General features: G+C 34.2%; 2 protein-coding genes across 2 annotated transcripts in view; one reads left to right on the forward strand and one right to left on the reverse strand.

The window, feature by feature from the left end:
• LOC126978866 (uncharacterized) overlaps nucleotides 1-8819 on the reverse strand; it is a 223630-nt gene extending 214811 nt beyond the window's left edge. Inside the window, exon 1 of the mRNA XM_050827984.1 lies at nucleotides 8658-8819. The gene's annotated coding sequence lies outside the window, so the exon portion shown is untranslated. The remainder of the gene's footprint in view (nucleotides 1-8657) is intronic.
• The window catches only part of LOC126978849 (TGF-beta receptor type-1), a 32019-nt gene continuing 19114 nt past the window's right edge, over nucleotides 1358-14262 (forward strand). Inside the window, exons 1-7 of the mRNA XM_050827955.1 lie at nucleotides 1358-1667; nucleotides 3501-3618; nucleotides 4464-4615; nucleotides 9925-10158; nucleotides 10588-10818; nucleotides 11152-11319; nucleotides 12973-13145. Of these exons, the coding sequence (XP_050683912.1) occupies nucleotides 1568-1667; nucleotides 3501-3618; nucleotides 4464-4615; nucleotides 9925-10158; nucleotides 10588-10818; nucleotides 11152-11319; nucleotides 12973-13145 (1176 nt within the window). The 5' untranslated portion in view covers nucleotides 1358-1567. The remainder of the gene's footprint in view (nucleotides 1668-3500; nucleotides 3619-4463; nucleotides 4616-9924; nucleotides 10159-10587; nucleotides 10819-11151; nucleotides 11320-12972; nucleotides 13146-14262) is intronic.

Consider the following 14262-nt stretch of genomic DNA (forward strand, 5'->3'; position numbering starts at 1 on the left):
AGTGTAGTCTTCGTAAGTTACAATATCAATACTATATTTATCTGGGAAGCAAAAGACGCATAAAATATAGTTTTTTTTAGTATTCATCGTTTAACTGAATTAGCCCAAGGGTCAGTAAGACATAAGTTTTTATAAACCCTACTGCTTCCATACGTAATGCGCATGCGGAAAGAAAATTTTCCAAAACAAGCAGTAACGAATGATCAATAAGAAGAGAAGGTATAAGTACTGATGAAGTATTAATAATCTTGTTAGTCTTATCATATATGACATTTTAATCATTTGGACTATGTCTGTAACTTTGGTTCTCCTACGCATCTCCTCATTTCTGATTCGATTTCGCCGGGAAACTCCGAGCATAGCTCTCTCCTTCGCCCGCAGAGTGACCATGAACTTTCTCATAAGGCCCATAGTTAGCGACCACGTCTGCGTACTGTTAGTCATCACTGCCAACACACTCTGGTTGAAAACCTTCGTCTTCAGACACTCTGGTATTTGGGTCGATAAGATTTTACGGAGCTTCCCAAACATTACCCATCCGAGTTGGATTCGGCAAGTGACTTCTTTCGCGAAATTGAACCTGCCTAACTGGATTGTTTGTTCGAGGTAGACGTACTCGTCGACAATTTCGAGAGTCCAGTTCCCAATTGTAATGGGAGTAGGTGCGACATGGACATTTGACATGATCTTCGTCTTGTCCATGTTCATTTTGAGACATACTCCTTGGGAAGCTGTATTGAAGCCATCGAGCATATGTCTTAAATTTTCCATGGTCTCTGCCATGATTACGATATCATCTGCGAATCGAAGGTGAATGATGTATTCGCCGTTGATGTGGAAGCTTAGTGGCTTTCTGACGGTCTAATAACAGTTAATAAATAATTTATTGTTACGTGCATTACGGTCAATGCACGTAACAATTCCCATGCTTAATAAATTTTACAATCTTGATGCATTATTCGGTCTCGATAAATGGAATAACTTTGTTTACATTAATGTTATTGCATTTCATACATTTTAACCAGTTAAATTTACATTTTTTACATTATTGATCTAGTTTCCAAATACTAATTATAATACAATTATTTTTATTAAAGTTAGGTATATTTTGACTTATGTTCAGACTAAGAATTTGATATTGGATTTATGTTTTTCTTATAATTTAAGTTATTAATAATAATATTATGTTTAGTATAATAATAGTTATTATAGTAATTTTAATATTATGTTGAGAAAATGAATAAAAACATAAAATACCTAATACTTGGCTGTATACCTTCAAATCTTTTGCCCGTCTCAAGGACAAACGAACAAAAAGTTATAATTAGCCATTGGCCATTACCATTCATTACGCGAATTGTATTCTACAGTCTACACTAAAATTGTTGTTCGCCGGAGAAGTCACAGTTTTTAAATATTTGTTATTACTGTGTTTTGTGACATGTAATGTAATTAACAGCCCAAAGAATTGATACACTAATGAACCAAAATGATAAACGCTCTTTTTAGAATATATGAATGGCCGTGTTCGTTAAGTGTTAGGTGTATGTGGAATCTTTAAATTGCAATGTTCCTCTTCAGGAATGAGAACATGAATTATTTCCGCTGGAGGAAATGTTTTTTAATATTAATTGTTGCTGTGTGTTGGAGATTGGAACTTGTAAATGGTTAGTACAAGTTAAAATAGACTTAGGCAGTATATAGATTAGAGTACCTATAGTAATCTAAAGTAAGTTTATATGGATATTTTTTAATTTAACACTTGTTATTGCGATTTATTTATTCAACATTAGCTATGATACAAAATTATATTTTTAACAAACGGAATGTCAGGATTTTTTCAAATACTTAGATTTTAGAACATATTATTATTTTAAAGCACAAATTAATATTGTGAATTGTTGTTAAGATAATATTTTCCAAACATAAATTCTGATTAACTAGTTCTGTCGAAATTAATATTTATATACGATTTTCATTTTCTTAATTTGGGAAAAAATAATGTATTTGAAAGTTGCATTATTTAAAATAGAATTTTATTTTTTTTGACTCTGCTATCTTTTATGCTAATATATTAAAGAAGAATTTAGCAATATTTAGAATAAAACAAATAAAATCATTGGCCAAAAACTAAGGGTAGGTTAGATATAGTTAAAACAATAAGTCACCTGGGTATCAAGTGGGATTTATAGAAATATTTATTATTATAGAATCTAAACCAATATCAAACAAGAGTCAATAACCTTGCTACAGACTATTGCAAAACTATTAAAACAAAAAGAGACCATAATAATATTAACAATTAAAAAAAATGTTAGATATGTTCCCACCACTACTTATGAATACAGGGTAGAAAGAAACAAAGTTCCTGGAGAATGTTTCTTGAGCTAACTCAAATAATAATATATACTAATATATTGATTTAATATGCCCAAATGTAACCAAGATATTCAATGAATACACAAAATAATGGCTATTGATGGAACTAATCAATAGCTGTCTTTGCCATGGATATTAACCTTTCCGCATTGGACATGCCCGCAGGCACTGGAAATTCATAGAACAGAGAAAATGGCAGTGCCCCAAGGCACTCTTTTACCTCACCCAGTTTTCACCCTTATTAGGTGTACAAGATAGTTTATTTGCCTACGCAATTATGAACGAGTGAAGTCCAATACACATTTCGATCCGTTACAATTCAAGGCCACCAATATTCGACGTCATAGCTTTACGGACAAAGCATTTTTGTGTTCACTTGTTCCCGGGCTGCGCAGCGAGCGGTCATTATCAAGACTTTCACGAAGATTGTTCTTTGTGGAGATTTTGGTTTTATTTTATAGTGAACATATAATGTTCATTACAAAAACATAAAAGGAAAAATTATATTTTTAGTTTATTGTTATTTTTTTATTTTTTATACTTATTGTCAAATGAAAAGTTCTTTGTGATATAAAATAGAAACACAATATGAATAATTTACATATGGTCTTATAGCTTGTTTCAATAGCTTTCAGTGACAGTCACTCAAATCATCCTACTTATAAGCATTTTATAACTACACATAAAATAATACGCATTGGGAAAACTCTGCGCGAGCGCCTAATGCTTGCCGATCTAAGGTGTACATCAAGCGGCGAAGCGCGTCGATCCGGAAAGGTTAAGGGGTAGAAATAATAGCTGCATTCTACCATAAATAACATGCAGGTCCAAATCTTGGTTGTTAATTATTAGACAAACATAATAAGTCTTATTAATAAACAGAAAATATGTCCCTGTCATGTCATTCTGTAGTTATAAAGGTAAGATGGATTTATTGGATGAAGTTTTTCCTCTGGTATTTAATTATTGAATACAAATAAGAGGTTACAGAAGAGACTTGATTATTTCTGTTAAATGATTTCTCTGTACGTTATCATTACATTCAAATGGGGAAATAGCAGCTAAGATAACCTCTTAAGCTCTATTGTAGCAACTAATAAATGATATCTGAATGTTGTTAGGTCTGAAATGCTACTGCAATGTTGACAGCTCAAGCTGTCCAAATGCAACATGTGAAACTGATGGCTACTGCTATGCATCAACAACACTTGATAATGGAGTACAAAAGTATACATACCAGTGAGTATCAAATCATATGTTAATTAAAATTATTGTATTTTTTTTAAATAACTGAGCTACTTAATATTGCATTTGTAATGATGGAAGTACACCAAAACTGATTGTACCTTTTACAACCTGGAGAAAAACATTCGACCCTATATTTGATTTGTTGTTTTTTGGTAACATTTTATGTTAAATGATTGTACAAAGCACAATGTGGCATAAAATATATTAAAGGTGTTAAAAGGTACATATTCCTTTGGTATAGGTTTGTGTGATTACTTTAAATATTCATTTTAATTGGCAAATTATCAACACAAATCTCAATATATTTTTTACTTTCATTCTAACCAATTTAAAAAATGATTATCATGTGTAGCGAGGTGGCCTTAAGCTGTTTGCAAGGCAAAGCCTTCCCTCCTGTGTATCCAATGAAATGCAGAGATCCAAGAAACTTTTGCTGTTCAAATGATTTCTGTAATTCTGATGAGATTTACCGAGAAAAAATAACCAAACTCCTTCATGCCTCATCAAAGGGTAAGATATCAGAGCAATTGTGAGGAGTGATACCTATCTATCCAAATAAAACATTTGAGTTGTTTGTTGTATATTAGAAATAAAAATGCATAATTGTCTTGTCATTTATTATCAAGTTTTGTGTTGAAATGCCAATACTCTAACATAATGCTTCCGATTTAGTGATTTGATTATGGACCTACTAAGCAACAAGTATGAACCATGAATTAAATGAAAAAATAAATAGTATGTTGAATGATCTGCAGTTAATTTAACAATTTTGAGTGTGCATTGGTTTTGCTTTAACATACTAAACATTATATATGGTGGTTTCACTTGCGGCGCAGTTGTATAGAGTTGAAAGCTCTGATACCCATCGAGCATCCCTTCAGTTGCTCCACAACAAGAACTAGGAATGAATCAGTGGTGATAGAATGTTGTAATTCACATGACATGTGCAATCGAGGACTGCGTCTGGAGATACAATCGAAGCCACCAGGTAGGACTGATGGAAGTAATGCTGTTGGTGTGCTGGTAGTTTTTGCAATAAATGCTTGCCACTCTTCGCAATTGATTATTTCTATTTATAACTCAATATGATAAAGCAGTCAAAACAAAATCATACAATGCACTTTGTTTTAGCTGCAGATTTGCATGGCTATTTTAGTTTGTGTGTTATTTTTTCTTTTTAATTTTACTAATTTATTTCCCTTCTAGAATACCGGCGTTGATCACACTTAGATTATAAATATTATTTAATTTATGTATTTATTTGCGGTATAGATGTTGGGATCGAAAAACAATATTCCCTCCCGGAGATAGACCAATTTGGTGTCGCGAAGACGAAAGCCCCGACATATTTTGCTGCGCGTCGGACTTCTGTAATAAAACCTTCTTTTCAGGTACGGAAATGCTTGAAATGTGTCGTCCTGTCGTGTCTGGGGTAGCTTTGTAATGTGATGTCCGCGTAAACAATAAATCGATTCTCTCATAAGAAATTCATTGTTTCATTAAAGTTGTTGTTTTTATAAATAAAAAATAATGAAAATTATTGCATGAATCATGAAAAATCAATGGCTTTAATTTACATTCCATCATAGCATTACAACAATGTCAGTATATGAATGCAAAATTTATATTATGGGGTAACATCATACATGATCAAGCATTTTTGCATTGAATAATAATATTAGCAACTTTCCTACGATCAGATTTATTGGATGCAACAGAAGGTAAAAAGTAATGAATTGGCAACTTGCGGCGGTGTTAAAATGTCTTTCATATGGTACAGATCAAATAATAATTCTGAGGAATGTCCTATATTTATCAAACATCATGGATAAAAATCGCAAAGTGAGTGATCATAAGCCGGTTTCTCTTTATAAGCATGTTTTTTTTTTAATTCTTACTAATTGCATGGTTTACATAATGAGTATTACTATGTAGTACTGATTTCTTGCTTAATCATGTTAACACTAGTGTTGGGCTAACACTAGCGCTGTATATGGTTGTTTTAACATTGCTACCTAGAAAGTGTTAGCATGTACGGTATGATTGGATTAAGGTGCATAAAAGAATTTGTTTGGTTTGTTTAATATATATGCACGAATTTACCGAACTTCAACAATTTGATGGATTATTATTTAATTTTCTTTGTCGCGTCAATGAGTAACAATTTAACATAGTCTTTTCTTCTCAGTGTGTCAGTATGTATAACCCTGTTGCTTAACCCTTAAGGCAAGGACATTAAATTGAATAATATTCATGGTGTTTTTAAGAATCTCTTAAAAGCATCCAGTGATAATGTAAGCTATACTAACAAAAGTAATTGGAGTGGGCCTTTTACACAGAATATAATATTATTATATCTTTCTTGACATAAGATATAATAATATTTAATATTGTTATGATTATTAACTACCTAGTCTTGCCATAAATATGAAAAATGAATGAAAATGAATTTATTTTGGAAGAAAAGCTGACACATTCACACAAAAAAATGTTAATGAGAACAAAATATATGCTTAATCTAATACTTAACTTACTTAATACAAAAGAAAAAAAAGCAAAACTTAATGTAGCAGTGGTCTTCCAAAACTGGAATAACAATGACAATAACAAAAAAAAATAGAAAACGTATGTGTGTAAATATATAAGGGAAAAAAACAATAATAAATACGAGTAGCTTTTTTATATTATGCTATGAAATTTAAACATTGCTCAGGCAGGAGATGTAGGGAGGTATTGGTCATTAATATGTATTTTTTCTAAAATTCGAGACTGTATATAAACCCCGTAGCGGCGGTGGTAAATTATTTTAGCACTTGGTCGCATTGTACTTGAAACTTCCCCTGAAAGCCGCTGTGTGATGCTGGGGAGGACAGAGCTTAGCCTTGACAATGTTTCTTGTTATAAAATTCAACACCCTGCCCTCATTTGCCCATAACAGTTTCGAATAATACTAATACTGAAAAAGAAAAAAAATTCTATTGCAAATAACATTTATTACTTTAACAGTGTGTTAGTTTAAAACATAAATATAAAACAATTTGAAACATAAATAGCTTATTCGTAGTGGACCCCATTGGCTGCAATACAATCCTATAAACGTTGAGGGCAGTTATCAATAGAAGCACGCACTCTTTTCATAGGAAATTTCTCCCTGCCAATCGTACGGATTGTTTTAGGGACTCCAAATTATCATGGCGTTTAGAGCAAGCCGTACTCTATAAAACTGACCATAAATCATAATCCAGCGGATTAAGATCGTTACTTGACGATGGCCAGTTTTCAGCTTTAATGATATCTGAAACCAACCAATGTCGTTAAAATGTTGCTCAGTTGCAAAAAACTTCTCATCCGTAAACAAAATGTTTCTGTGACCTGCCTTAACGTACCGCTTCAGTAATTGTTTCGATTTTACCACCCTATTCTTTTTTAAATTATCAGTTAAGAAATGACCAGTACGTCTCTTATAGGCTGCAAGTCCTAAGCCATCTTTTAAAATACGCGATATGGTTCTTGGTGTTATATGTGTTATCTCGAGAGATAAAGTCTTTTGCTTTCGAACAGGATTTCTTCGAATTCTTTCCCTTAGTGCTTTGACCCCTTTTTTCGTGCGTGGACGGCCAGATCTTTTTCTATCACAAACAGAGGAGGTCTCATTGTATCTATTAATAGCCTGGTACACAAACATTTGTCTAATACCAAGCGTATAAATTGCATTTGGCTCCATAGCTACATTGTGTAATGCAATCACAGCGATTCGGTTCTCTTTATCACCCCACTCCATTTTAATGTCGCAAAATACTCTACACTGTATTGCAGCCAAAATGAGAAAACTCAATGAACAATCATATAAAAATGACAGATTCCAAATTGAAATGTAATATTCTGTTTATTTTTAATTGTAACAGTATTTATGGCCAGACTAACTATAACTGCACAGATATGAAGAACTATTATTATTATAATTTTAATAAATATCTATATCTACACTGGCCTGCAAAAGTAAGTATCACACTTTTCAAATTAAATTATTTTCTTAAATATAAAAGGTAGAGATTTAAGATTAAAAAGGTTTTGTTGCAAATTTTATAGGCTTTAATTCTTAGAAACTAAATTTATACATTAGTAACATTTTTAACTTAAAAAAGATAAACAATGAAAATAGACATTTTAAGTTTAGTGTAAAAAAAAATCAACTAAAATGTATTACATGTTATTTAATTTTTAATAACTAGTATTGCCTCCTCGAGCTCTGATTACAGCTTCGAGCCGGTTTGGCATACTGAACACTAGGTTTTGGAGCCGATGTTGGGGAATATTCTCCCAGGGCCTGCTTTAGTGCCCTGAGGGTAGTAGGTGGTGGTCTGCGATTTCTGACTAGCCTCCCAAGCTCATCCCAGGCATGTTCAATCGGGTTAAGATCAGGACTTCTTGATGGCCAAGCCATCACGCTGATACCGACCCCCTGAATATACTCTTTTACGATATGAGCCGTGTGTGGCCGGGCATTATCATGCATCAGCATCGATCCATCACCCATATTTGCTAAATACGGCCCTGCATACTCATTGAGAATCTCTTGAGCATATCTTTGCCCAGTGAGGGTGCCATTTTCTATGGCTACTAGCTCTGTGCGACCTTCTGAAGATATGCCAGCCCATACATGTACACTGTCTCCACCGTATTGGACTCTTTCTGAGATGCAGGCTTGAAGGTATCGCTCACCAGGTCGCCTGTAAACACTTCGCCTTCCATCAGAAGTGTAAAGGGAGAATCGAGACTCATCTGCAAACAAAATTCTTGACCATTCTTCTTCATCCCACTCCATGTGTTCACGGGCGTATCACAGTCTCGCTACTCGATGCTGTCTCTCGAGTTTTGGGCCACTCGCTGGTCTTCGGGGTTTCAAATTTGCTTCAGCAAGTCTTCTTCTCACTGTACTGTCACTAATGTAGTCCCTCCGGGTTCTCGGGCACTGGTACACCTGGGTCTGCCATTACAAGGTCCTCAAATGGTGTCCAGTCTTTTCGTACCTTCGCTTTACCTTCTGGACCGTTCGTACCGTCACACCCACCATTCTTGCAGTGCGACACATACTGATGCCTAGTTCCAGAAAAGCCATGATCCTAGCACATTCTTCAACTGACAGAGGCATGATAAATAAATGTTATGTGCTTTTTAGCATAAATTTTTAAAACAAGACCCATCGATCTTGAAAAAAATTTAAAACAGAAAGGTAAATGTGAATGGTAAAATTGTAATTCGGAAACGTCCACATTGAAAAAGGAATGGTTTTGTTTTTCAGCCAATTCTTAAAAGAAGGTTACCGACTATACAGTTTTTATGTACAAAATTAAATTCTCTTTGGAGTCCTTTTTATTTCGAAAGTATATCTTGTGAACTTAAAACGTTATCCCAATTTTAAAAGTGTGATACTTACTTTTGAAGGCCAGTGTAGAATGTTCGGAAGTAGTTTTATGTATGATGCTTTTTATGGTGGCAGATATATTTTTCGTAAGTTGAATTATTTATTTGTTTACGGGATCAGAACGAGCATATTAAGAACCTGCTGGCTTGTAATGACGTGCCTTTCTGAAAATTATTAATATAATTTAGACTTGAAATACCGCAAAAATAAGGTGTTCAACAATTTGAAACTGTTTGGAAGGAAAATCCGATACAGGCCGTATTATTATGTTTGTATAAATATGTATGTGATTTTAGATACTTAACTGACGTTTTATCATGCCTCGTCTGTAAATATTCTATTCATAAATATTGCTACAACTGAAGATCTTAAAATTCTTATTTTTTATATTAAAATTTGAAATTTAAACGAATGTGCGTTACATGGTCGAGCGTCACGGCTTTGTCTCGTTCGATACCCATACAATACATTGCTCAACGTGCCTTAAGAAGTTGTCACTTCAAGTAATATTATAATTTATATGACTTTAAATTCAACATTTAATTATTATATCGTATCATTTAAATGTTAACCGATTTGCGGATGTACCAATCTTCGCACGTGTGATCAAGGGTGAAATTAATCATCGTATATTCAATAAATATGTATGGGTACTAAATATGGAGTGTCCTCGAACCAAACACGTGCCTGTTTTCCATTATAATATTTTACTTTGGTCATTTGCCTCTTTTTCATGTTCCTATTGTTATGACAAATGACACATGGTTCTTAAAATAGAGACATCTAACTTTTCATCGCTAACATATTATACTAACGAGATAATATAATCCAAATTTGCTTTATCTGTTGTTTATTTAACTTTTAAACTAAAGCTGCCGGTCCCAAAATTACGGCATGGCAAGTTGTGCCGTGGATCTTGGGCCTTATGGTAATCGGAGTCTGCGCGGCCATAAGCATCTGGCTCGTGAAGAGGCCACGTAAGGGACACAAGGGCCAGTCGCTGTCGCATTACGTAACTGAGGATTCTCTTTGCGAGACTCGACACCCAATGATAAAGACTACCATCCGGGACATGATCGAACTAACGACGTCTGGTTCAGGATCCGGTAAGTGCCAACGAATTACATCGATTATAAATTACCTTTCCCCCAGGAGTATGATCTTAGTAGATAGCGACAATTTTTTGCAATAGTGCTTGGATTTTTTACTCATAAAGTAATAGTTCACTTAAATAAAATAAAACTACATTTAAAAAAACCGACGTAGGAATCAAATGATTAAAAAAATTTACTTTAATACACCTCTTATGCGAACCTTTAATATTAATAAAATACTATTATTTATATGTGCTACCTATGGATAGGTTTTAAGAAAAATAACTAAATGTTTCATATCAGTGAATTTTAGCTAAAACTCAGCAATCAGCTGATATTCAAACTTCGTTTCTTCCACTAATACAGTTGTACAAATTAAGTATTTCCAATATCAATACGTCGGTTGGGTAATTTCATTAAATATTTTTTTAATTTCGACAGGGCTACCATTATTAGTTCAGAGGTCGATAGCTCGTCAGATACAACTTGTTGACATAATTGGGAAGGGTCGATTCGGTGAAGTCTGGCGTGGTCGTTGGAGAGGCGAAAATGTAGCGGTCAAAATATTCTCCTCTCGTGAAGAGTGTTCGTGGTTCCGCGAGGCAGAGATTTATCAGACCGTTATGTTGCGCCACGAGCATATACTTGGCTTCATCGCAGCTGATAATAAAGGTTATTTTTAAATTACGTGTTTATAAACTTCGATTGAGTATTAATGGCCTATTATTCAAGTGAAAGAGCGAAGTGCACCGCCACTATCACAACTTTATCTCGCTCTCCATGTGACATCCTTAAATTATAGCTTTGTTATGAAATAATTAAATTTGTTTGTTTGTGAAAATATTCCGTTGTACTCATACAAGTACAAGATTAATGATACTATTAAATGCTGGAAATAACTTCTGCAATATTTATATAATTAGATCCTTTCGAAGTGAACTCATTGCCTATGACACCACTTAATTATGTGATTGCAAACATGTGTAAATTAATGGATTTTTTTAGATAACGGCACATGGACCCAGCTGTGGCTTATCACTGATTACCACGAAAATGGATCGCTTTTTGACTTTCTGACAGCCCGCACCATTGACTCGAACACGCTCGTCAAAATGGCGCTCTCAGTGGCTACGGGACTAGCACATTTACACATGGACATTGTTGGCACAAAGGGTATGTGTATGTATAAATTCTTACATAGCTTTCGTTGTGGCAATGCGACTGTTCAATGGGAAGGTTGTTGTTTCATTTAAAATGTTTGCGCGGAACCCTAACAACCTTACACAAGCGGAACCTACTACAAATTAAACAAGTATAGGGACCCCACATTAATGAATGTGTGTAGAGGCGTCATGACAGCTTTACTTTTTTACCAGTGGGAGGCTCCTTTGCACCGGATGCCGGCTAGATTATGGGTACCATAACGGCGCCGATTTCTGCCGCGAAGCAGTAATGTGTAAGCATTACTGTGTTTCGGTCTGAAGGGTGCTAGTAAAATTACTGGGCAAATGAGACTTGACATCTTATGTCTCAAGGTGAGAGCGCAGTTGTAAAGCCGCTCAGAATTTTTTGTTTTGCAATAATCTTGAGCGGCACTGCATTGTAATGGGCACTCTTCTCGTCCCTTATTTTCATAAAAAAAGCTTCATGTGCTTCTAGTGTATATATTCCCTAAAATATCATTTTTAATTGTGCGATAATTTAATGCCGCTGAAATTCTTGGCATTATAATGCATCACTCGTAAATCACGGCATGTATGTTCTTCATTGGACGCTCAATCTCCATCTACTTTGCACATATAGTCTACTCAACCTATCAAGAAATCGTCATGACTTTACACTAGCTTTTTCATCTTTAAATTCTTCCTTTCTCTCTTATTGACGATTAGAATTTGGTCCCATACCACTCTTGTAATTAGCTTGTGTTTCGATTATGTTGTCTCCTTTATAAACGGTGCTGAAACTAGCTAGTCAATGAATAAATTGTGTTAAGTCTACGAATTATAATCGAACTCTGTACATATTGAAACACACAGCACAACCAGTAGATACCTGCTGCCGACTTTGAATCTATACGACAGCAACTGATGTCAGACTGCATATTTTGCCGTCGGCTGCGTCACGCGGGACTGTATCTTTATGGGGTCATACCTAATATGAAAATAATTTTTGAACTTATAACTTCTTTTGGCGCGTGAGGAAAAAATTGTCAGAGTGAATTTTTACAATGGGCGCGTACACCGTCACGCAAATTCGACATCCTGACGTTAGTTGGTCAACGGGATAGTCCATTTGTGTCATACTTCACCACCTAAGCCTCTTGTAACTCATATATCTACTGAACCACAAACAATGGATGAGAATTAAATAAATTAAAATGAAATTTATCTACAAGTTGTAAAAAAAAAATCCTTGGTTGTAATTGACGTCTTCATTATTAGAATATTGTCATTTCTACAAACACCTAGGTTACGAGGAATAATATTTTTAGGTATTTTTGTTTTCATTCACCAAAGAAGTATGACTTCTTGCGTGCGTACATAAGGATACATACACACTGTTATTTTTTTAATGTTAATTTTTTTTAATTTAATTTCATTTTTTTTACCACAAATTTTAAACTTAATGGAGTCCCAAAATATTCTTGATTATACTTGATATAGACAAAGACAAATCGAAGACGCAGTCGTTTGGCGATGCCATACTTATAAAGGGGAATTATTCATCGTATCTAATATGTTTTTCATGTTGCCAAATGGAATATCAAATATATGCAAAGGGGTCAAGTCAAATGTTGAATATATTTACACCATAATATTCTTACAGGCAAGCCTGCTATTGCGCATCGTGATCTCAAGTCGAAGAATATTCTAGTGAAGAGCAATCTGACGTGCGTTATTGGAGATTTGGGATTAGCGGTTAGACACAACGTATCCAGTGACTCTGTAGACGTGCCGTCAACCAACCGTGTCGGAACCAAACGATACATGGCCCCCGAGGTAAATATACTTTCGTATTTTCCATTGTGCCACATGTTTCTTTTATTATTTAAAGATAATGAAATAGGTTGAGTTTGGAAGTTTAAAACTTCTAATGCTAATGATGTGTGCGTTATTTTTAGAAATTTCAATTATTTTGATACCACATTTTGACACCAAAAATTTTGTTTGAAAATCCATTACTGTCGTGTTTTGTTTTAATAACAATCAGGTACAAACAAACTTTTTTTTAATTTTTAAATTTAATTTAATTGAATTTGCTTATATAGGTAGGTATAGGATGAATAAAGAACGCTTACATAATAGTATAGCAGATTATATAGAGAATGATGATGTCTAGTTCTGTGCAGGCCAACTTATATTGTTTAATATTATATTAAATAGGCTAAAAATGATTTAAAAGATAGGCTGGGAGTTTCTTATCAGTTCTTCTCCCCATGTCGTGGCCCTTTTACAAACTTATGTAGGTAGGTAGCTTCAAGACATTTACCAAGTGTTGTGTTATGTTATTGCAAGGTAAAATTACTGGTTAATTCTTAAATTTGAATCTTTGGTAACGTTGTGTGTGTGTGTCTGGATATTAAACAATCAAAAAGTAAATGTATGATTAAAACGTTGCCAGATTATAGTAAAATACCAACTTGATGATGAAAAGTTATTAGAAATAGTATATTGACAGAACGTCAGACTCTTTAACGGAAAATGTTTTTCTTGCTTATTTTAACGACGAAGATCGATAGAACCTTGAATGCTTTACCTGGAATACTTACTCTAAGCTGCAGTGCTAGGCTATGGTGCAACCATAGAAATCTCAACATTTGAAGGTACTAGATGTGTCAAAGCGTTGGACATATCGCCTCACAGGTGACTTATAGACCGCCAGCTGGTAATGTTATATTTCGGCATGCGGACGTGAAACAGAGCGTTATATGATATTTAACTGCGGAATATTTCACAACTTTCAAATATATATATATATATATTTGAAATAAATATAGTGGTTATATTACATTTCACCGGTAAGTCTTTTTTATAACTAAACTACTGTTTTTTGAAGTGAAAACTTCCTTAGCCGCGTTGGAGGGGAAAATCGCGTCACCGACATGCTCATGACTGG

This window comes from Leptidea sinapis, chromosome Z, assembly GCF_905404315.1.
Source record: "Leptidea sinapis chromosome Z, ilLepSina1.1, whole genome shotgun sequence".
In the NCBI taxonomy this organism is placed as follows: Eukaryota; Metazoa; Arthropoda; class Insecta; order Lepidoptera; family Pieridae; genus Leptidea; species Leptidea sinapis.